Below are 25,212 nucleotides of genomic sequence, written 5' to 3' on the forward strand. Positions count from 1 at the left end.
AGGTTTCCTGTTTCCTGTCCTTGATGTGTTCTTGTCAGTCAGCGATTTGTGAAATCTGTGTCCAGTTGTTACCTTGCTTGATTCATGTTCCTAAGTGTCTCTTGTTACCTCGCTTGGTTTTTGTTTTTATGTTTATCTAGTCAAGGTCTAGTCATTACGGTTTATGTCCTAGAGTTCTTTCTAGTTAGTCCAGTTGTCACTTTGTTCGTTTATGTCCTTGGGTTTTTCTTGTCTGAGTCTGTTCTTCGCCTCGTTTGGTTTATGTCCTTGGGTTTGTCTAGTTAGTGTTTAGAAGTCCCCTTGTTCTTGTTTCGTTGTTTCCTGTCTTGCCTTAGTTTCACGTATCTTAGAATTAATAAATTACCTGCACGTATGTTCACTTCTGCCTCCTGCCTCAGCAAGTCGCTTGACAATGGTGGAACCCCAAAGTAGTGCACTATATAGTGAACAAGGACGGTTTCAAATGTAGCTTAGATGTTTTTGCCAAATGCAATATGCCTTGCAACTCTCCTCTGGAGAGTTTTGGAAATTTTTATTTAGGTTATCATATTAGGTTATTTTTCCCCCAATCCAATCCGAGTCTCTTAGACTGGTCCAGCCCAATCTTTGTGTTTATATAAATAATACAGCCACACAGTTTAGATAAGATGTGCTGCTGATTAATACGTTCAGTAAAATCCCTTTATTTTAGTAGTAGTTTCTATAATGAGACAATCTAGACTGATTTATTTAGTTTAGTAGCGACTATAGTGTGTTTAATATCTTATAATCCAGTCTGACTCTCCTCCCTGACCATCCAGCTCTCAGCTCCTTTTAAACACCGCAGTCAAATACATTTTTGTGTGTGTGTAGTTCCACACTCTGGGCTGATATCTGATGTTGCTATTTTTCAACTACTGATGTGAAACAGTTGATTTATAGTGAGGTCAATGTGCTATGATTTGGGTTTCTATAGTATGTGTATTAGCTTTAGCCTCTTGTTTTCCTGTTCTACTGTAAAATAGTTACAGACTTCAAACTCTTTTATTTACCTTCTGAGAACACCCAGTCAGTGCTGGCGGCTGGGCAGTAATGTGCGTTAATAATGCCATAAGGACACCAGATGGCACGCTGAACAAAGACTTGGAATTGGAGAGGATTAAAATGGGCGATATCCAATCCCAAGCCTGTACTTGACTCAATCCCAATGCACTGGATTAAATCGGGACTTCCCAAGCTCCTAGCTCTGACTCTAGGCTGCCCACCAGTGGGAAGGTTTACCACTGTACCTATGTAAAAAAGGTAAAGTAAAGGTGCACGTATTTGTCACTGTACAGTGTACACTGTACAGCGAAATGTGTCCTCCGCATTTAACCCATCTGTGGTAGTGAACACACACACATACTAGTGAACTAGGGCCAGTGAGTACACACACACCCAGAGCTCCAGCGCCCAGGGAGCAGAGAGGGTAAAGGGCCTTGCCCAACAGTGGCAGCTTGCCGAGCCCGGGACTCGAACCCACAACCTTGTTATCGATAGCCCGGCACTCTAACCGCTGAGCCACCACCGCCCCATGAGGTGCTTTTGGAGGATAATGGCTCTCACTGTGGTTCACTGGAGTCCCAGAATGGATTTCAGTGACCCTGTTTTGCATGTTTTTGAATCCCATTAAAACTGGGGAATGCTTTTTGAGACCTTCTGTTCTGCTTCACATTTCCAGACAGGTTCTACCTAAGTGAAGTTTACATTCAACAGGTCTGGCAGTGATCATGCCTGGGTATGGTGGCTAGTAAAAACTGAATCTAACTGTCAACTGTTAACTAAGGGGCATTTAATTTTTCACATGGGTGAAATGTTTGAAATGAATCTTTATTTTCAATAAATGAAATGATCCTTTAAAAGCTGCATTGTGTGTTTACTTGTGTTGACTTTATCTTATATTAAAATGAGTGATGGATGATGGATGATCTGAAACATTTAAATGTGACAAATATGCAAAGAAAACAGAAATTGGGAAAGGGCAAACACTTTTTTTCACAGAACTGTATATGTAAGAAGGGTGGATGCTGGACATCAGAAATGAAACAGTAAAGAAATAAGAGTTATAAATGAGGCAGATTCAAATCTGTGGTTTCAGGAACTTAATGAAATCCTAAAAGCCCATATGGACTCGTTAGGGGCTGAACTAAATGAGGGTAATTAATCAGAGGTGATTTTACACCCACCCACACATACACACACATACAGACACCACACACAAACACAAAGAGCAATCTAAACGCCTTCACACATACATACACACACAGACACACACACACACACACACACACACACACACACACACACACTTTTCCTCCTCCTCTCTCATTTTGAATGCTAATCAAAACAAAATTTGCATAAACGCACACTTTATAATGAAGCACGCGGCTGAGTGTGAACCCTAGCATAGACGGCGCGTGCCACCGTGTTCCAGTGTGTTACACATTAACACATTAACGCATTCCACATACATTGGGAATGGTAGTGTTGTTCTGTGGCGATAGTATACAAACAGCCCCCTAGTGGTGTAGACACTGGCATCTACACTGCAGTGTTAAAAAAATAAATAAATTAAATTAATGAAATGAATACACTATACTGACAAAAATATTGGGACACCTGCTTGTTCATTGTTTCTTCCAAAATCAAGAGTATTAAAAAAAGTTTATCCTGCTTTTTTGAGTAACTGTCTCTGCTATCCAGATATGGCTTTCCACTAGATTTTGGAGCATTGCTGTGAGGATTTGCAACAAGAGCTTTGTCATTATTTGCACCAAGTGAGCTAAGGAGGTCATCCCCAACTCATTCCAAAAGTGATGGACCACCATGATTCCATAGCTCCACAGCTCAGTGTTGGGGGGTTTTATACTCATCTAGCCCACACATGGCATTAGGCATGGTGCCAACAGGTACATGTTTAAAGTCCTATTCTATTGGCAATGTCTCACTAGACAGGCTGAGTGTGTGCATTTGCACATCTCTGTCAGCAATGGATGCAACTTAAAGTAGCAGTAAAGTAATGCATTCATTAGAACGGGTGTCCACAAATATTCTAACATATATTGTAAATGAATGCCCTAATATGGCAAAAAATAAACAATACAAATATAAAAAGGGGAACAAAATAATGCTGGGACATTGCATATCTTGCAAATACTTTTTTTACAAATACTAGTTATGATTGCCTTATTGCTAAATGCAATTCTATAACACTGGTAATATCATGGACAGTTGTCAATTCTCAATCTGTTTTTGTAAGCGGGCAGTGTGTACCGTCAGCCACCAGCAGGGGGCCTGGCCAGCACAGTGGGAAAGGTGGTGGAGCTGGAGCAAAGAACTCAGAATCCCAAACTCAAAGAAGCCCCAGAATCCCAAGCGGTAATCAGTGCTGACCAGACCCACCTGTGTGGCACGGTATAAATACACCCAGCCAAACACAATTCCCCGTCGCACCTTTGTAGAGGGGTTAACGGTAACAGTGATTCTAAGTTGTGCACAGTCAGAAAAAAAATGCAAGAGCTAAAAAAAAAGAAAAGAGTTTGTGCTACAAATAGTGTAGAAAAGCAAGAGCTTAAAAGAAATAGTTGTGAACAGCTGAAAAGAAAGTTTGTTGTAATCAGTGGCGAAAAGGAAAACTAGAAAAAGTTTTCCCGCCCTTTTTTCTATATAGCTTTCTATCAATTTCACCAAGCACCAATCTTGTATTGACTTAAGACATTCACCATCTGTTACACGTACCATAAAATAATACCCCCAAAATGGGTAGTATCATTAAATAAATAAATTATTTAATGATAATTATTTAATGATGGACTTGAGTCCAAACCCCACACCACACCGTAACAGAAGGGTGCGGCCGATTTGAGTAATCGGAGTTGGCGCCGATTAAGAAGGCTTTGGAACATAAAGGCACAGCCATCGGCCGCCAAGAGCAACTGCTATTGGCGATCACAGAGCAGTTGACCCAGCTGGTTACAGTTCAGGCTCAGGCCACACAAGTACGCCCTGAGATGGCTGCACTCCCTCCTCCTGAAGTAGCCATGGTTGGACATGAGGCCCACTTGGTTACACCTGAGCATTAGACTGGGGAATCAGACAAATGCAGAGGGTTCCTGTTGCAATGCAGTCTTGCATTTGAGCAGCAACCCTCCCGGTTCCCCACAGAGCGCTTCAAAGTGGCCTATGTGGTGTCTCTGCTCACAGACAGAGCTCTAGCATGGGCCATGGCCCTGTGGGAGCAGAACTCCCCTGACTGCCTCACTGCTTAGGCGTTCACTAAGGCGCTGCATCAGACGTTTTACCAGCCGTTAGAGGGCAGAGACGTTGGCCCACAGCTGCTATAACTCACCCAGGGTGCATGCTCTGTCACGCAGAGGGCCAGAGAACGGGCACGTAACCCATGTGCTTCAGGTTTCGGGCACCAGCAGCCTGTCAATCCCACTTGGAAACCCCCCGCCCCCCCCCCCACGGGAGGCTCCTGTGCCCATGCAACTGGGAGGTGCCCGATTACCTGACCATCTACCACCTCGACCTGTCTAGGTCTTAGACCATGTGGTATCCCCCATCTCGGGACCACACCTCCTGGTTAGTCTAGCTTGGACATCCCAACATAAATCACTGACAGCCTTTGTGGATTCCGAGGCTGCGGGCAATTTTGTGGACAGGTCACTGGCTGCTGGTCTTGGCCTTCCTGTGGACACCCTGGAACGCCCAATACCTGTCCATGCCATAGATGGAAGGATTGTGGGCTCTGGTCCCGTGACCCATCACACCCAACCAATAACACTATGGATTGGGGCGCACACTGAGCAAGTGGAATTGTACCTGACTCGGGCACCTCATCTGCAGTTGGTGCTGGGTTACCCCTGGTTGGAGCTCCACAAGCCCAAAATAGATTGGGCAACCTGCTCAATCTATGCTTGGGGGCCACATTGTCAGGGGGCCTGTCTGGGACACAAGGAAGTGACCCCTCAAAGAGACTCTAAGCCAGAGTCACTTATTCCTCATTTGGACAGGGTTCCTGGGGTGTACTGGGATTTCCGTACTGTGTTCCGTAAGGAGGAATCGCAAATCCTGCCCCCCTACAGGCCTTATAACTGTGCCATAGTGAAAGGCCGCTATCCCCTCCCCCTCATGTCAACTGCTTTTGAGGTATTGCAGCAGGCATCATTTTTTAACAAACTGAAGTGCCTACAACCTGGTCCGCATACGACAGGGGGACGAATGGAAAACTGCTTCACCCCAACAGGGCATTATGAGTATTGCGTCATGCCTTTCGGCCTTATGAATGCCCCAGCGGTTTTCCAGCATCTTATCAACGATGTGTTATGGGAAGCTTTGGACTGCTTCGTATATGTTTACCTCAACGACATATTAATATACAGCCAGTCCCTGGAGGAACACGTAGCACATGTCAGACGAGTCCTCCAACTGCTCCTGGAGAACCATTTTTTCATCAATTTGGAGAAGTCTGTGTTTCACACAGAGACTGTGTTGTTCTAGGGGTTCATAATCTCCAAAGGCACTCTTCGAATGTAGTCCTTCCTGGGGTTCGCTTACTTCTTTCGCTGCTTTGTGCGTAATTTCAGTACAGTGGCAGCTCCTCTCACTGCTCTGACTAGAAAGACCATGAAGGCGCAAAAGGCATTTGAGGCAGGTTGATCATCCATTTATTGTTTGGACAGACCACAAAAACCTGGCTTATATACAGCAGGCCAAACACCTGAACCCTCAGCAGGCCCGATGAGCACTGTATTTTGGCTGCTTCCATTTTACGCTGTCCTATAGGCCGGGTTCAAAAAACACCAAGCCAGATGCCTTATCTTATGGCTTAGAACCGATTACCCCTGCTTCTCAGATAGTTGCTTCCCTCCGCTGAAGCATTGAGGAGGACATAGCGCAAGCCCTTCAACGGGAGCCTGACCCCGGGGGTGGTCCTCCTGGTTGGCAATATGTACCCTCCACAGTTCACCAGGCGTCTCTGCACTGGGGGCATTCATCTCCATTTTCTGGCCATCCGGGTACGGTCCGGACATTGGAGTTCCTTCAGAGACGCTTCTGGTGGCCAGGAATGGACAAGGTCACACGTGCCTATGTCGCCTTTTGTAAAGCGTGTACTAAAAACAAGGCACTCCGGTCCCGACCACCTGGCCTTCTACACTCATTGCCAACTCCGGCTCGTCCGTGGTCCCATGTGTCCCTGGATTTTTTGACGGGTCTTCCACCATCCAAAGGCAACACGATTATAATGGTGGTCGTGGACCATTTTTCCAAGGCATGCAAGTTTGTGGCATTGCCCAAACTCCCCTTGGCCCAAGAGACCGCAGAACTGCTTTTGCAGCACATGGTGAGGGTGCATGGAATGCCTTGCAACCTAGTGTCGGATCAGGGACCCCAATTCGCCAGCCGGGCTTTCTGCCAGTTGATGGGTGCCACAGTCAGCCTTACTTCAGGTTTCCACCCTGAATCGAACAGGCAGGCCAAACGAACCAACCAAGACCTTGGTCAGCTGTTCCGCTGCTTGACTGCAGGGAAGGATCAACTTCCCTAGGCAGACTATGCTCACAACACGCTTTGGCACTCGTCCTTGGGTATGTCTCCCTTCGAGTGCCAATTTAGGTACTCTCCCCACCTTTTACGCAGAACAAGAGATGGAGGTTCCCTCTGCTGTGCAGCTTGTCCGTCAATGTCATAGGACCTGGCAGAAGGCTCGAGCCTACCCTACTGGGCCACCTCGAGGGCCAGAAAGCGGATTGCAGACCGATCTAGGCGTTGTGCTCCACCTTTCCATGTGGGTCAACGGGTGTGGCTGTCCACCCGAGACCTCCTGCTGCAAGGTGTCTCACACAAACTGTCCCCTAGGTACGTGGGGCCCTTCAAAATAGTTGAACAGTGGTTCTAAGTTGTGAACAGTTTAGAAAAAAAAATGCAAGAGCTGAAAAAGAAAAGAGTTGATGCGACAAATAATGTAGAAAAGCAAGAGCTAAAAAGAAAGATGTTAAGTTGTGAACAGTGAAGAAAAGCTGAAGTTAAAAAAGAAAGAGTTTAAGTTGTGAACAGCTGAAAAGAAAGAGTTTGTTGTAATCAGTGGCGAAAAGGAAAACTAGAAAAAGAAAATAGTTTGAGTTGAAAAGGGGTTTAGATTGTTCTTTGAGTACACACCACTCCTGTTGTTTCCTGTTTGTTTTCCCACCCTTTTTTCTATATAGCTTTTATACTGCCACCTCTCACAGCTGTGGTGGTGGAGTGGAAATGCACTGGGCTTCCATTACCAGGGTTGGGAGTTCAAGCACTAAACTTGTATTGACTACATTCACCATCTGTTACACACACCATAAAATAATACCCCCAAAAATTGGCAGTATTTTTAAATAAAAAAATTAACTGCACTAATTACAAATTAACTGAGTCTAAACCCCACACCGTAACAGTGTTCTTGTGAATTTGTGAAACTTGTGAAAGTCATCAGCCCAAGTACTATTTCATTCAGAGGTCTGCCTTTACAGTCGAAATGCCCAGATATGTTCTTTCTCTGCCCATGTTATCAAGAATGCACTAGAAGGTGACGTGTGGATTGGGACAGCCAAATATAATAAATGCAGTGTAAATGCAAAGACGAAAACTCAAAACTCATTTCAGGATTCTACACACTTTTACATATTTACTATGTGTTCTTTAAAACTACTGCTACTTTTTAAATAATCAGTAGGCTTTGTTGCGAGTGACTGGCTAGACTCCCTCTCCTTCTCTCTCCCTTCCTCTCTACAGCGTAAAGACACACAGCGCACACTAGTTTATAGAAGTAACAACTTACTGCTATTAGTGCACTAAGAATAGAGTGCACCAGAGTAGATTAACCATTTTATCTTTTTATCAACTGTTCTTTGCAGGATAATCTGTTTTCTAGGCTTGTTTCCAGAGGAGGTAAAATATCAGACTGACCACATATTTGTCCACTCACCCCAGCGTCGAGAGCCAGTGTGCGATCCAGCGTTGGGCTGCTGGCGTTGCCTTTAAGTGTAAAATGCCCCTCCAGATTCCCAATCTGCCAAAACACAAACACACACACAGTTACTAAGGACATTATAATATGTAGATTGATAACCTCACAGAGACCACCTATATCTGACTACAAGACCTTACAGAGATCACCTAAACCTGACCAAAGGACCTCAGACCAGGTGAGTCTGAGTACAGGATCTAACAAAGAGCACTCAAGTATCATTACAGTATATTTATTATTCTTTGTCTGTATTGTGTTGTATTGTCTGTCTGCACTTGTACTGTGTTGCACTTGTGTTCTGTATGCACTGTGTCTATGTTGCACCATGTTCCTGGAGGAACGTTGTTTTGTTTCACTGTGTACTCTGTATGTAGTTGAAATGACAATAAAACCCCACTTGACTTGACTTGACTTGGCTATGAGCTCACAGACCATCTGAGGCTGACCGTAGAACTTTACACAGACCACCTGAGAATGGCTACAGGACATGAGAGACACCATCTGAGTCAAAGTATAGGACCTTACAGAGACCATCTGAGTCAAAGTATAGGACCTTACAGAGACCACCTGAGTCTGACTACAGGACCTTACAGAGACCACATGGGTCTGACTACAGAACCTGTGCAGAAGCAGATCGTTCAAAGCTGCAATTAATCAAATAAATCAATTCAGATGCATTTCCATTAGTGCACTCTCTCTGTCTCTACACACACACACACACACTCTAATAGAGTGGGTTTGGGCAGTAATGTAACTGATGGTCAGTAATTAAAGTCAGAGGGAGAGCTGTCAGTGTCCATTACCATCACCTTCACTCACCGTCAACATCTCACACACCTGCCTCGCTCATCAATCACACTTCACCCTCACTCACTAATCCGATTTAGACCCTGACATACACTCAGATCAGCACATCCTCCTCTGAAACACACACACACACACACACACATATGCTTGCATTTGTCTCAGTGTTTATTATTGAATTATGTGAGTTATTAATGAAGTAATCAGCTCCTTCATCCACTCTCACTCTGTCCACTCCTTTGTCATTCATATTAAACAGCTCCTCCAGTGTGCCAACATTAAAGAGCCCATATCCCACTTTTCTCTTGTGTTTTATTTTCATTACTTGTTAGCTACATTAGCCTCATAGCTCCGGTGCTAATTGGTGGGATATACGCTGGCATTACTTGTTAGCTCCATTAGTCTTATAGTTCCCATGCTAATTGGAGGGGTATAAGCTACTATTACTAGTTAGCCTCTTAGCACCAACGCTAATTATTGGGGGTATGCTTCCATTACTTATTAGCTGCAGTGTCCTCATAATTTAAAACTGAAGAAATAAACAACAGACACTGAACATGACTAAGCTGACTGAGAAAAGTAAAAATCAGTTTCATTTTCTCCAACCTGCCACTTTAAGACTGCTTAGAGAATATGATCTGCTGTGTGTGTGTGTGTGTGTGTGCTCGCTCTGGTTTAAAAGCAAGACTTTTCAAAAGAAACCTTTAGTTCTTCTTCGCACTCTCTTCCTGAACAATGCTGAGCTCGGCCGGCTCTTTGTCTGCACACAGAGTGAACTCCAGAAACGGCAATTGAGGGGGAAAATTACTTTTCTTTCAGTTTAAGAATTGAACAGTCCTTTAATCTGTTCTGGAACTACTCTTTGATTGACAGAGAAGTATAAAATGGCTTGTTTTATTATTGCATGATAATAATAAGATGTGCTTTGACGCGAGTTGAGATCTACAGTGTGCACACGTGGCCGTCCCCATGCAACACTGTTTTACACTGGTGTAAAGCCCGATCACACACCAATCTCTAACTATTAAACTATTAGCTAAGCCTGTATTAATGATGTGTTCACGTGCTAGACAGAAGAACCGAATTATGAGCACGCCATGATCAAGTGCTTTGTTATCGGAGTGACATGAAAAATGGCGGAGCTAGCAGAGTAGTCAATTTGCTCTGGATAGAACGATAAATAGCACTGTTCTATATCAAGTTAAATGCACATAGATTAAAGATTACAATCGTGTGTACAAACAATTATTAATGACAGGTGCACTGTTAAAAATAAAGAATTTTGTATCATCCAATGCTGACAAAATTATCTTAGAATTTCCCACTAGAAATGACGACTTGAAGAAGCATTCATGTGCAACTTTCAAGTCGGGAACTAGTATTTAGTGTGCATTTATGCGTGTGTAAGCCTGAATTAAACTGGGTAAGCCAGGTTAAACCAGTTAACTAGGGTTAGCCTGTGTTAGCCTGCATTAACCTGTTAGCTGGGGTTACCCTGTCTGTGTTAAACCTGTTTGATCTGGTTAGGCTGCGTTAGCCCTGTTGGCTTGCACTGCTCCATTAGCACTGCCTTAACAAGCCAGCTGCTCAACTAAAGTTGGCTTCTTGCTCAAAATGTTTATATAGTTTAGTCAGGGTCATTCATATCTAACTGTGTTCTTCAGTTATTGCATTGACTGATGCTTTGATTTGAACAAACTGGCTGCTTACATGGTTGCCTGACTGGTTAATGCACTCTTTGCAGTTGGGGGAAATGTTTTGTACCTGGTTCATTTGAATTTTTTTATATACCACTAGATCATTATAAATCAAAAACCCATTTTAATACTCCATAGAACTCTTTTTACTCACAGTGTAATCTACTACTAGACCCGCTTAGCATCTAGAAGCCTAAATTTAGTCTGTGTTTATAGATGTGGTATTCTGGTATGACCTGTCAGTCAGACCAGAGGCTCTGGCTGTCAGGAGGAAAAAACACACAAAAAGACAAATCAAACAGAGACATCAGCACTGCAGAACCAAGCAGAGCAGCGTTCCTCCTGCAGAGACGGAGTGTGTGTTTCAATGTATGGTGCATGCACATGCATACATGTGTATGCGTGTGTAACAGCTGGTGAGTGCCTCTCTCTCAGTGGGGGTCTAGTGTGTCTTATCTCTGCATGGAAGCTACAATCATAAAGCATGTGGAGCATGATTCCCTCAGGCTCACACACACACAGGAGAGAGAGAGAGAGAGAGAGAGAGTTTAAATAGTTGTGGCTTTTTAATCCAATGTCGGATTTAGAGTGATACATATATATTCCATATTTGTTATATATGCAACTGTGTACATGTAATAATAGTGTTGCATGTGTACTTTATTCTCTATATGGACAAAAGTATTGGGAAACCTGCTAATTCATTGTTTCTGCCGAAATATAAATATCTTAATCTATATATAATCTATAAGTAAACACACCCAGCTACTGGCTATTATTCAGTACACTGTAAAGTTGAGTGTGTGTGTGTGTGAGACAGAAAAAGAAAAGAAAGGAGAAGGTGTATAAAGAAGCAGGACAGTGAGATGAAAAGAGGACATAAGGCCAAGAGAAAGGAGAAAGGACAAAGGAGAGGGGTAGTGAGAAAGAGAGAGAGAGAAAGAGAGAGAGAAAGAGAGAGAATGACAGATATATGAAGGAGGCAAAGGGGAAAGGGAGCAGTATGAAGTGAAAGGATGAGGATGAAGGAGTGTTAGAGTTCTCTATATCTTGTTCTTTTTCTCTCAAGGGCAAAAGGGGAGGCTATAATGATGGCTATAATTCTCTCTCGCCCTATTTCTGATTAATTATTCATTTGTTCCAGAGGCAGCAGAATTCATCAGCAGTGTACCAACCTTCACAAACCAAACCTCAGCCATGCAGTAAATCCAGATGTAAATCAGATTCAAACCAGATTAAACCCAGATACAATCCAAATCCAAATCAGATGCAATATGTTTCAAAACAGATCCAAACCAGATCAAAGTCAGGTCCAAATCAGATACACCCAGATCCAACCAGATCCAAATCAGACACACCCAAATCTAGCAATAGACGATATTTTATCGTATAGTGATGAATTTTATTACTGTGATAACAACATACTTTTCCAAGCATATAGAGGATACTGCTAGTGCTTAATAAACACTGATCAGGTTTCATTACAAACTGTGTAATTAGACTGGTTTAATTAGATGGAGTTCAGCAGATGTTGAATAAAAACCACTCTATTCAGAACAGGAGAATCTGAATAGTAGTTTATAAGAATATGTCACTACTGATGTATTTATGCTGTGATTACATGTATTGTGATAAATATTGTGTATTGTAAAATCTTAAAATATGTATTTTTACCATATCATCCAGCCTTACCCAAATCCAAACCAACATCCTAATTAAACCAAGATCCAAAACAGATTGAAACCCATAGACAGTCTCACCCACATCTGTTTAGTTTTATCTAGATCTAAATTAACTGTACCAATATTCAAACCAGATTTAAATCAGATCCAAGTGGGATTCAGATCTACTAACATCAACCCAGATCTAACCCAAGTCCAAATTAGATCAGCCCAGCTCTAACCCAAGTCCAAATTAGATCAGTCCAGATCTAACCCAAGTCCAACCTAGATCAGCCCAGATCCACACAAATTCAAACCACATTCACACAGATCCGATTCACACACATTCACAAACAGACCTGCAAACCAGATCTAAAACAAATCCAGACTCCACTCAAACCACAAAAAGAGTAAACAAACCCCAGACCATAATTCCCATTATTACATTTACCCCAGAGTCAAACCAGATCTAAACCAGATTCAGACCAGATCTAAGCAGACTGTGTGTAAGGGGGGGGGGCGCAGTAATTTCCTAACAAAAATATAATTACTGCATATAGATACTTGCTGTCCTGCATGATGTCCTGACAAGACATAAAGCAGAAGTATGTGTGTGTGTGTGTGTGGCTGTGGATGTGGGTGGTGAGACAGTAATTTTCTTACAAAGTGCTTTAATCTATCACACTGCCTTTACAGCCATATGTCATCCACACACACAGACACCCACACACACATGCACACACACTCGAGCAGCTTTACAGCAGCAGAAAACGGCCCTGTTTTGAGACTTGTTTGTGGGTAAGTGTAACTCACAGCACTCGGAAACAGAACCAAACTTCACCCAGTTGTCTTTCAGCAGATTCAACATATCAATGTTTCTGATTCTGCGTTGCCCCAACAGAATGGTTATTTTGTGTGGAACACTGTAAGAAGTGCAGTTTGTATTGATAAGAGGTGCCTACAAACACACACAACACAGGTAGTTGTGTGTGTGTGTCTGTGTGTGTGTGTCTGCAATAATAGCATCTCTCTCCACACACCCAAAACCATGCAGCAGCTTTATACAGCTGACACACACATAAACTCTGAATAAAGGTCTTTGGTGTCACACACTCACTTTCGATCTCACAGCAGGTCTGATGCAACCTTCCACACACACACACACACACACACACATGCACTTTCTGCATTTACATAATCAAGCTCTGTAACAACGGGACCTTTTTTAAAACACTGATACATAGATCATAAATAAAAAACAGTTAACAGAGTAGTGCTGGTCACAAAATTCACAAAGCGATTATGTTAATAAACATATATTATATATCTGGAATTATTAATAAAATAATTTCCTTTGTTAACTGTATTTATTTGAGTTGTAAGTGGATGTATATATATATATATATATATATATAGGATATGATTGCATTCCAGAGAACACAGCTCCACTGCTCCACAGTTTAATGCTGGGATGCTTTATACTTCTCTTGCCCATGCTTGGCATTAGGCATGGTGACAATAGGTTCATGTTTTTCTGCATCAAAGAGTATTATTCTACTGGCAGTGAGTATGCATGTGCACATCTATGTCAGCAATTAGTGCAACTTAAAAAAGCTGTGTATATATACTGGGATATATTATTATTACATATACATACTGCCACGATGTCCTGGCGAGACCGAAAATCTGTGTGTGTGTGGTAGTTATTGTTTTATGGCTTCTGCTCTGAAATATTATATGTATAATAGCTGCCATTATGCCCATCTCCACTCCAACCACACAGATGCTGTATCACACAAAAATGCATAAACTGCTCCAGCATGTTTCAGCAACACTCATTACAAGCCTGAGACACACACACACCCATAACACACCCACACACAAGGGAGCTACACTGCACAATCACTACAGTACATAGACATACACTGACAAACATCAGTAGAGGAAGTGGGTCTGATCCTTTTTATGTAGATATTAGCTTCACCTAACCTATCAATAAATACACTGTCTAATACACAGTCATATCATATTGAATATTGTGACCACCCCTGGTTTGGAACTCTGCCCATTGTATCAGCTCCACTCAAGATATAGGAGCACTTCGTAATTTTATGAGTACAGATTGTAGTTCATCCGTTTCTCTGCATACTTGGTTTGCCTCCTTTCACCCTGTTCTTCTATGATCAGGACCCCACAGAGCAGGTATTTTTTATTACATGGGTCATTCTCAGCACTATAAACATGTCCACTCACTGTCCAATCTATTAGACAACCCCTTCCTAGTTGGTCTACTGTGTAGATGCAAGGTCAGAGACAGAAGCTCAGCTCATGCTGCACAGTTTGTGTTGGTCATCTTAGTACTTCATCAGCGGTCACAAGACACTGCCCACAGGACGCTGCTGGCTGGATATTTCGGATTGGTGGACTATTCTCAGTCTAGCAGTGATGCTGAGGTGTTTAAACTCCAGCAGAACTGCTGTGTCTAATACACTTGTACCAGCGCAACACACAGCGCAGTGTCACTGCAGTGCTAAGAATGATCCACCACACAAATAATACTTGCTCTGTGGGGGTCCTCTGGGATCCGGATCATTGAGGAACAGGGTGAAAAGAGGCTAACAGAGTATGCAGAGAAACAGATGGACTACAGTCTGTAATTCTAGAACTACAAAGCGCTCCTTTATGGTTAGCGGAGGTGATATAATGGGCCGAGCTCATTCCAAACCAGTCGTGGTCATTATATTCTGATATGACTGTTTAATGGTATAAAATATCTCAAAAGTAAACTGAGAAATGTCACATTGGTTTCCTAAACACAAACCTTCTACATGTTCTTCTGAAGTTGCTCATAGACACACAGTGTTACAGTGAACAACTGTTCCACAGTGGGTCAGTAGGGTCACAGGCCTCGATCTTAAGGAAGCACTGTCTACTGCTCTAAAAGACCAGCCTTTTTCTCTGGGTCTGTATCATTTTGGACATCTAGTGCATATCTAAAAGAGTGTTCAGAGCATTAGTTTTTTCATTACTCTGCCAGACCCTTGCATATTAGCAGTGCAGAAAAGAGGATTCTATATAGAACTGAAAAAAGGTTATTGACTAACAATAGCATATCTACTAACTAAGTGGAGCTACTTAGTACAGCCCTTTAAGCTTTCAGGTAGTGCTCTTATTTGTCATGGTTCTACACTGAACAAAGGGAGGTGAATAAAACCACTGCTGCAATGCCATTTTATCTCGGGTGTATTAGTGTTTAATCTGGGCTTTCTGGGCTGAGAATTTACAAGCACTAGCTAATGAGCTCTCTATGGGTGAGCTACATATAGGATATATGGGATTATATCTAGCACAAATGGCTTTAAAGGTATAAAATAATCTTAATTTCCAGTTAAAAGTGTATATTTGTGGAACAGCATAAATATTTGATTTTTTCTGACCATTCAATTATAAATATTCTGACCATTCAATCATTAGTGTCAGCAGGTAAAAGAAAAATAGTTTAGATTAATTTAAGAGCAGTATTAGGGGAAAAAAAATAACACCGAGCAAAGCCACACCTGACATCAACACATCCCCACCAGCTTGAAAGCAGACAGAAAAATCAACAGTGACACAATTAAGCTGGACTTATCGCAACAAAGGGGGGATTTAATGTCGATGACATTTGAAAGCAGCCTGAGGCGACAAGTAAAAAAGAGCAGTCAGCCTTTTCAGCTCAGGATATTCAGGAGTTTTTTTTTTCTCTGAGGGGGGAGGGGGTTAATTAATGAACTCTATTAAGTAATTACATTCATAACAATATCTCATCAGTCAGCATAACAGCACAACAGACAGTACACAGCCTGTAGGTTAAAGCACATTCACAAACAAACACAACTGCAAAACTTTAATTGTGTACAAATAAGGATTTCTCACAAAAGTTGCTTATGATCCTTTTTTACTTCTAAACTCTCTCAACAAACTCAAAAACTGGAGAATAACATCAAGTGGAGGCTCTCCCCGCTACATATCCTGTAGTCTGTACCTCTCCCCACTCTCTAATTTGCCCTTTTTTTTATACAACTTAGATGAAGTTTTGTAGCTCCTGTGCTAACTGGTGGGGCATAAGCTTTCATTAGTCCAGTGCTAATTTGAAGGTTGTATGCTTCCATTATTTGTTAGCTACATTAACCTCATAGCTCCACTGCTAATTCCATTACTTCCCTTACTTGTAATAATATTAACATTACTTTAGTCAAGTCAAGTGGGTTTTATTGTCATTTCAACTACGTACAAAGTACACAGTGAAAAAAGATTATGTTCCTCCAGGACCATGGTGCAACATGGACACAGTGCATACAGAACACAAGTGAAACACAGTACAAGTGCAGACAGACAATACAACACAATACAGACAAAGAATGATAAATAATTAGGGGTAGTGTGCAAATTATACAGTGTGCAATAAATATTCAGTCCAGTGAGGTAGTATAGTTTTTATACTTAGAACCAAAAACGCTTAAAGTTTTCAGTACACAAAGCATAGTACAACATAGTACATAGTACAACAGTGCTGGCCTTAAGGCCGAGTCAAACAGATGACTGAAACACAGCAGGTGGTCTAGACCCAGTCCACACACACCTGAAGAAGTGTGTAAGAGATTCAGGCGGGGTGGTTAAAGAGCACAGTGCCAAGCAGCAGGCAGGCCAGCGGGAATCCTGTACCGGCCAATAAACTCCAGTGAAAGGTCAAACTCATACATTATTCATGAGGTAAAAAGTTAGCCAGTTTACAGAACAGTCAGTGTCATTGTAAAATTATATATGTACAGTTGCGTGTGAGTCATGTGAAAACCTTTTTTGTGATATATATTTAACATTAGGGTATTTCCTCCTTTAAACAACATTAAGAGACTGAGGTAATACTGCAAAACACATAAAACTGAAGAAATGTTTTTCCTTTTTTTGTAAAAACTAATTAATAGAAATGCAATTCTTCTTCGCACACCTCCCATGAAAATCAAATATGCTGTACTTTAACCTCAACTGTGGCAACACATTTTGGGAACTTGCTAGGATGGCCTGACCTGCCCATGTTGGCAGTTGTTGCACTTTTGTAAATTATTTTTGCGAACAGTGAAACGGCTAATTTCTGTTCTGAGATCTTTTTTAATCTGCCAGACACATCTGATTTTAATTATATTTTACATGATTTAAATGATTTTTAAAAGACATTTCTTCAGTTTGTTAAGTTATATTACTTAAGTTATATTACTACTACTTGTCCTAACTTTTCCACATGACTCTATACACACATGTACACAACATGTACATAACAAGTATCGAGACGGCCCCTCTAATGAGTGAATGTTAAGGTGTCTCACGGGTGTTCACCCACAGCTTGTATGTTCTCCCTCAAACAGGACTGTCTCATAAAATGGAATGCTCTGGAGATAACATAAGTCACCATGCCCAGTGCCAAGCATGGGCTACAGGTATAAAGCCCCCCAGCATTGGACAGTGGAGCTTCTGGAATCTGAAGTGTTGGAGCTCCATCCAAATGCCTTTGGGATAGAGGCTGTTACTGCAGCAAAGGGTGTGTGGTGGTTGGGGGGTGTATATTTATTTATTTGCTTCAGTTGTGCACTAAAGCTAGAAGACAAGTTTTGGTTAACAGTCACCCAAATATTTTTAGCTTTATTCAGAGCAAGTTACAGTGTGCCCTGAACATCGACAAGTCTGCACCACCCTAATGAAGAAGAGCTGAATGTGGTTTGAGGAAGCTGAGTGAAGTGTGTGGGCCTCTCTGTACGAAACAATCTGGGTGACTATTGACTTCTAGTGTTTGATTGCAATGTTAGCCTTGTATCTTCCGCACTAAATAAAGAAGCAAAAAGTAAGCCACTGCTTATGTGTCTGAGCTGAGCGGCTTCATCTAGGATAAAAGGGACACTTGTGTAAATTAGATTTTTCACCAAACCCTTTCTTTACCTGGATGCTGCAGGTCAGTTATTGTGCGAAGTCTTTTATTTTTTCTTATTAGATTTTAGAATGTGAATCTACCAGAGTAGTATCCGTTTGTAAAGAATTTTTTAATCAAACATGAAATACATGAAATATTCAACACCCCCCCACTCATTGTAATTTGATGAAAGTCAGATATCCTTAAAACGGAACAAGTGGTCAGCACTTTCTGAATTTCTGCTTATAAAAGACCCTCAGTAAACGGATTTGGAGAGGTGGGGTGAACTGGTGGGGGTGTGGGGGTGAGTGTAATAAAGGAGGTTTAAAATAAGCTCTGACCCGTGAGATGAAGCGCAGGCCATGTTTCTGGGCCAGAGCTCTGGCAGCCCTGCTTCCTCCCTCTAGTTCCACAGCGTAGAAAATGTGTGTATCAGCCTGGCGCTGCCCCCCGGTGGCCAGGCAGAACCACCGCAACACACACAGCACGGTCAGCGTAGCAGGACGCATCACATGACCTAAAATAGCAACAATGAAAGATAAGGCAATATTGTTAAGTCAACTGTAAAGTTCAGTGTTTTGAATTGTCATGCTCATGAGACCAGTCTGACACTTTGCCACGTGGTGCATTACCTTGCTGGAAGTAGCTGTTAGCAGATGGGTAAATTGTGGTCACTGTGGTTAACAATACTCAAATATGTTTTGGCGTTCAAGCATTTATTAATTGGCTTTAACTGTCCCAATGCGTGCCAAGAAAACCTTCTCCACACCATTACACAACCTCTAATAACATGGACTGTTAAACACAAGGCAGGTTGGGTCTATGGAATCATGCTGTTGTCACCAAATCTAACCCTACTATTTGTTTTGTGCCTCAGCAAAGACTCATCAAACCAGGCTATGTTTCTCCAGTCTATAACTGTCCAGTTTTGTTGATCCTGTTCCCAACGCATCCTCAGCTTTCTGTTCTTGGCTGATAGAAGTGTAACCTGACGTATTCCTCTCTCGTTACAACCCATTCATCTAAAGCTCATGAACACATGCTCGCTCCCTCCATTAGAAATAAACATGGTAAGAACAGTGATCCTGAGCTGTAATGTAACCCTGCTAGTAATCACCCTATTTTTTAAATGTTACTGTAATCTAATAACTTGCTTTTTCACTGTAACCGTAATACATTACATTTCCAGCAGGTCGGGCTGGGTGGCCCGCTGAGGTCCCCTCTACCTGCGTCAAACCAGCTGCCACCTACCGGTCCAACCAGCAGGCCCCCCCACCCACCACCGCCCATGTCAGACCAGCGGCTCACCCGCCCACCACTGCTACCTGTTTAATGACCATGTTAAAACCTAAAAAAAAAAAATGGACTCGTAACTGTCTGCCACTATTAAAATCACCATTATTAACTATTTGTTATACCTGGTTTGGTAATTTTTATCATTAATGTTTAAATAGTTCTGACCAGAGGAGGATGGGTCCCCTTTGTGAGTCTTGGTTCCTCCCAAGGTTTCTTCCTCCAGCTCTGAGGGAGTTTTTCCTTGCCACTGTCGCCGTTGGCTTGCTCACTGGAGGTCTTTGATCCTTCATTATCTTACGTTATTTTCTTCTTTCTTCTTTGTCTCTGTCTTTTATTAATCACTATTTATGTAAAGCTGCTTTGTGACGACAACAGTGCTATTCAAAGCGCTATACAAATAAATCTGACTTGACTTGACATTACTGTTTTTTGCATCCGAATTACATAATGCCGTTACTTGTATTAGCTTACTACTTAACCCTGGTTTTAGAAGTACTCAAACCTCACTCAATAAAAAAAAAATTTGATCACAGAGATCACATTTTTCCTCATTCTGGTGGGTGATGTAATTTTCCTTCTCCAATAAATTTTCATTCTGGAGATACGGTGCTACACATTACAACAGCAGTAGGGTTGTAAAGATACAAGCAAAGCCATAACCTATGTTCATCCATACATCCTTCCCTTTTACTGCACCGATACTACCGGTGCTGCATGTAAGCCTATATTTCATGCAAAGTATCTGTGCTGAGAAATAGGATGCCTCACTAGGGCTCACTAGAACTAAAATGTTCACTTTCCCCCATTACACTAAATTCATAATTCTTTGCATGTCAGTTAAATGAAAACAAAGCTATTTAGAGTGGGTGTGGTTTGAAATTTACAGTCAGAATTGTTCACAGTGGTGAATGGAACCAGATCTGTAAACACTTGTAAACACTTCCTCACAGACAATTATTATTACACCAAAAGTGACAGTGGTGATAGTCAAGGTTTTCGCGCCCTGATCAAATAAACCCCATTGTCATGTAAGTGTAAGCAAGCCACATCCTATACAGAGACACAGTTCTGCACATTTTTAAAAGAATAAACCACTGTTTATTTACTGAATTTAACTAATTAGAAAACTACTGGTTAACTTGTTCAATTATAAAAATTATCAAACTTAAAACAGTGTGTTCTTGTCTGTAAACTTTTAAGTTTCATAAAACACAATAGTCTGTTAGTTAACTAACATTTCTAAAAGTTAGAGCACCTTATAAAGCATTTTCTATTTTTTCTAAAACACACATATTAACATACACATTTTATATGTTTTTGTTTTCAGTTTGCTAAATTCAGCAAATAAAACCAGCAGAACGTGTGTATATAACAGCAAAACTAAGAATCTGACATTGACCACGTCTCTCTGCATTTGATAAGAAAGCCTCTGGCTTGGCGTGGCAGAAGCACACTCCTGTAAAGGCGAGTTATTTGAAGAAATAATTTCCTACTGAACTCAGCGCTCCTGCAAAGACACTTGAAGCAGTTTAATGTGCATTTAGCTCTTAGCTGTGTGTAATCACACACATTACCGGTCCAGCAGAACACGTCCATCCCCCGGGGCCTTCTCTCTCCAGCAGCGCCTCTTCTCCTCCTACGCACACACCCTCTTAAACTCACACACAGACACACACCACCATGCAAATCACCTCCAACCCGGAGACGCGGCGCTTTCCTACTGTACGTTGCTATCAGCATGCAAATGGCACATTTATCTAAACCCTTTTGTCTGTATCCACACACACACAGTTCTGTACACTACGCTCTGTTCAGGAGGAGCTAGAAAGAGAATAATATCCATTAGACTGGTAATTCCACACCACACAGGTACTTTTTACTGTGAAATAGCAAAAATCTAAATAAAACAGACAGATTTGGATTGAAGGTCGAGGCTCTTATTTGTATAGTACTCGGTTCACACACAAACACACACTATACACAGCACCCTCCCAAATGTTTTGGACAAAGACACATTATTCTTTGTTATGCCTCTCTGCTCCACTGTTTACAATTCCAAATACAACCAATCAGATGTGATTAAAGTACACATTCCAGACTTTAATTTAAGAGTATTTGCATAAATTACAATTTTACCATGAAATTGCCATGAAAATGCACTTTTTTTTACACAGCCTTTCAGGGCACCACAATGTTTGGGACATAACAATGACCAGTACATTAAAGCAGGCAAGCTTCCTACTTTGTTGGATTTCTCTTGTATGCAATGACCACTTGTAGTCTGCATAGTGTAGATGTATAGACATCACCAGGTGCTGAGGATGTTCTCTAGTGATGCTTTGCCAGGTCTATAATACAGCCATCTTCAGCTTTTACTTGTTCTGAGATTTTGTTGCAGTATTTTTGGAATCATTGTCCTGCTGTGGGATGAAGCTCTGGCCAATTTGGAGGCATTTGCTGGAAATTGAGCAGATAAGATGTTCCTATGCACCTCAGAATTCATTGTGTACTGTCTTCAGCATTTACATCATCAGTGAAGATAAGTGCACCAGTACCTGTGTGAACCATACATGCCCACACCATGATACCCTACCACCATGTTTCACAGATGAGATGGTGTGCTTTAGGTTGTGGGTAGTCCACAATGATATAGGGTAATCTTGGTCTCATGTGTAAACAAGACCTTAATTTTATTCTGCAGTAATCTGGCCATTGTGTTTAGAGGTTTGCATTTAACATTATAGCCTCTGTATTTCTATGTATGAAGTCTTTTGCGGATAGTAGTATCTGACAAATAAACACCCACCTCCTTAAGCCTGTTTTTGATCTGTCGAAGAGAGAATTGATTATTATTCTGAATATTAATGAGGACTCTTTTGCTATTCTCATTGGCCTACCAAGCCCTTTGCAATCATTGAGCTCACCAATGCATACTTTCTTCTAAATAATATTTCACACAATTAAATTTGGTAACCCCAAGGTTTGATTGGTGTCTCTAAGGGTCATATTCTTGTTTATCAGTCTCATGACAGCTTTTTGACTTTTATTGGTACAGCACTTGCCCTGTGTTAAACAATGGCAACTCCATTTACTCCTTATACTTACACTAACAAAGCAATGGAACACACCTGAGTAAACAGAAACACCTGTGAAGCCAAATATCCCAAACATTACGGTGCTCTGAAAAGGAGGGGGATGTAAAAGATGTTGTCATTTCAACATGGTGAAATTGATATGTATGCAAATACCCTTAAATTAAGGGGTGGAGTGTGTACTTTAACCATGTCTGATTGGCTTCATTTGACATTGTAAACTGCGGAGCATATCATATATATGTGGATCATAAGGAAAAATGTGTCTTTGTCCCAAACATTATGGTGGGCACTATGCGTGTGTGCACACACACACACATACATACATTCGCCATTGAGACGTTGCAGTTTCGATCCATAATTGACTGGAAGTCCAAGAGAGCATTACTGTTCGCACTCTCTCTGGGTGGTTAAGATGGTTCTCCCTCTCCCCCATTGCTCCGAGTGGACGATGCTAGCCAGTGTGGACTAACATAACAGAATTAGCAGTTAGAGTTCTCTTCCAGTTCTAAATAGCAGTGGGACTAAAAAAATGAATAGATTTATTTTTACAGTTTGTTTTATAGCAGGTCAACGCCACTAAAGAGTGTGTGCCACCAATAATAATTACATAATCCCACCTTGCCATATAAAACTAACCCCACATCAATGGTAGTTTCGTAGTAAAAGACATTGTACAAACAACAGTGAAGTAAAAGATTAGCACTGCGCTGGACTGCTGCTACAGGCACAATGTAGAAAAAGAGAAAGATGTTCATCTTAACTGAACCAGCATGTGCACTGCAAAGCCACCAGGCCTGGGGCAGAGAGAGGACAGAAAGAGAGAAATAAGGAGGAATGATTTTTACCACAAGCTGAACGTCATGCTCTGGGTCTCGAGGCCCTAGAGGGACGCTGATAAAGCACCTGGACATTTTTATAGACAAACCACTTATTCCTGTCCGCCGTATCGCTCGGGAAGACTGATAACTTTCCATTTCTCCCGGGCTAAAAGCTGAAAGGGCCGCGGGTTTGAAGAGGCCTTTCTCCACTTTAATTGATCAAACAGAAGCCCCCCGGAGGCCCAGATAAAGCGAACAAGGCCCGATTTGCAGCACAATGGTCGGACCGTTTTGGGGGAGACCCAATAACGAGTAAAATACAACTCATTATGTCCCCTCATTGTACAGTATTAACCGTGTCACTTTTTTAAAGAAAGGTCATTATATATGTTCCTATTAGTCCCTGAGGTCGCAGAGCAGGTCGTTTTTAAAGCCCACTCTTTACAGTACTGACTGTCTACTTTTCTACACTGACTGGAAACCACCTGACTGATTGTATGTATTTCATAATGCAGGAAAAATAAAATGTTTACATACATTTTAAAATAAATACTCCATAAAACACTCTTCACATATTTTGTGAAGAGTGTCACATTTGACGTTTTGTATTGTATTAGAGATAGTAGCAGCCTAAAATCAGAACAGTTGCGTACGAACACAATACAGTTTATGACTTGCATCGTAAATGCAGTGCGAGATATACTTTCTTAAAAGCAGCTTTAGGAACAGTTTTTATTGTAAAACATATAACTACTACTACTACTACTACTACTAATAATAATAATAATAACTAGATAAACTACATTTTACATTTTGCAAATCAACAAAATCATTAAAAGTGGTGTGTGCAAATGTAATGGCACATTAAATGTGTTATGTTAATTTCTTTTTTAACAAAGTGGGTCATTTAACCAGGGTTGAACATATATTTGTAGAAGACTGTATACACCAATCAGTCCCATTATTAGAACCCCTTGCCTAATATTGTGTTGCACTATGTCTATTTGCACACTGTACAGATGTTCTTTTCTGTAAATATCAGCTCTTTACTTTCTGTAAATATCAGCTCTTTATTACCTTTAGTACTTCTTACTTTTTTAATTTATCCCCTACCCTATTTATTGTTTAGTGTCATTTTTCCTTTAGTTTAAGACTGTGTTCTGTGTTTTTTTGTTACTTGTCATACGTGTTGCTCGCACCAAGACAAATTCCTTGTATGTGCAACATACTTGGTGAAATAAAGAGATTCTGATTCTGAAGATCTCACCAAAGAGCCTGTGCCCGTGATCCTGTCGTCGGTTGTCCTTCTTTGGAGCTATTTTGGTAGTTACTTACGACTCCATACCGGGACCCCCCACCAACCACCACCCATAGCAGACCAGCGGCTCACCCACCTACCACTGCTACCTGTTTAGTGACCATGTTAAAACCATTTTTAACTATTTGTTATACCTGGTTTGGTCATGTTTATCATTAATGTTTAAATAGTTCTGACCAGAGGAGGATGGGTCCCCCTTGTGAGTATTGGTTCCTCCCAAGGTTTCTTCCTCCAGCTCTGAGGGAGTTTTTCCTTGCCACTGTCGCCGTTGGCTTGCTCACTGGGGGTCTTTGATCCATCATATCTTATGTTATTTTCTTCTTTCTTCTCTGTCTCTGTCTTTTATTAATCACTATTTATGTAAAGCTGATTTGTGACGACAACAGTTGTTAAAAGCGCTATACAAATAAATCTGACTTGACTTGACCTGCGGAGGTGGTCCATCTCGGATCCATCAACGGATTCCTACACTTGCCTATTTTTTTACTTCCAAAATATCAATTTCAAGAACGGACTTTTGCTTTGCAGCTTTATATATCTCACTCCGTGACAGATGCTATTG

At 41.4% G+C, this 25,212-nt stretch overlaps 1 protein-coding gene across 1 annotated transcript in view; it reads right to left on the reverse strand.

Annotated features, from left to right (window-relative positions):
- LOC140545938 (PC3-like endoprotease variant B) overlaps positions 1–18,632 on the reverse strand; it is an 83,762-nt gene extending 65,130 nt beyond the window's left edge. The window contains exons 1-2 of the mRNA XM_072669011.1: positions 18,465–18,632; positions 7,979–8,062 (exon numbers count right to left, since the gene is read on the reverse strand). Of these exons, the coding sequence (XP_072525112.1) occupies positions 7,979–8,062; positions 18,465–18,632 (252 nt within the window). The remainder of the gene's footprint in view (positions 1–7,978; positions 8,063–18,464) is intronic.
- Between the last annotated feature and the right edge of the window lie 6,580 nt (positions 18,633–25,212).

This window comes from Salminus brasiliensis, chromosome 23, assembly GCF_030463535.1.
Source record: "Salminus brasiliensis chromosome 23, fSalBra1.hap2, whole genome shotgun sequence".
In the NCBI taxonomy this organism is placed as follows: domain Eukaryota; kingdom Metazoa; phylum Chordata; class Actinopteri; order Characiformes; family Bryconidae; genus Salminus; species Salminus brasiliensis.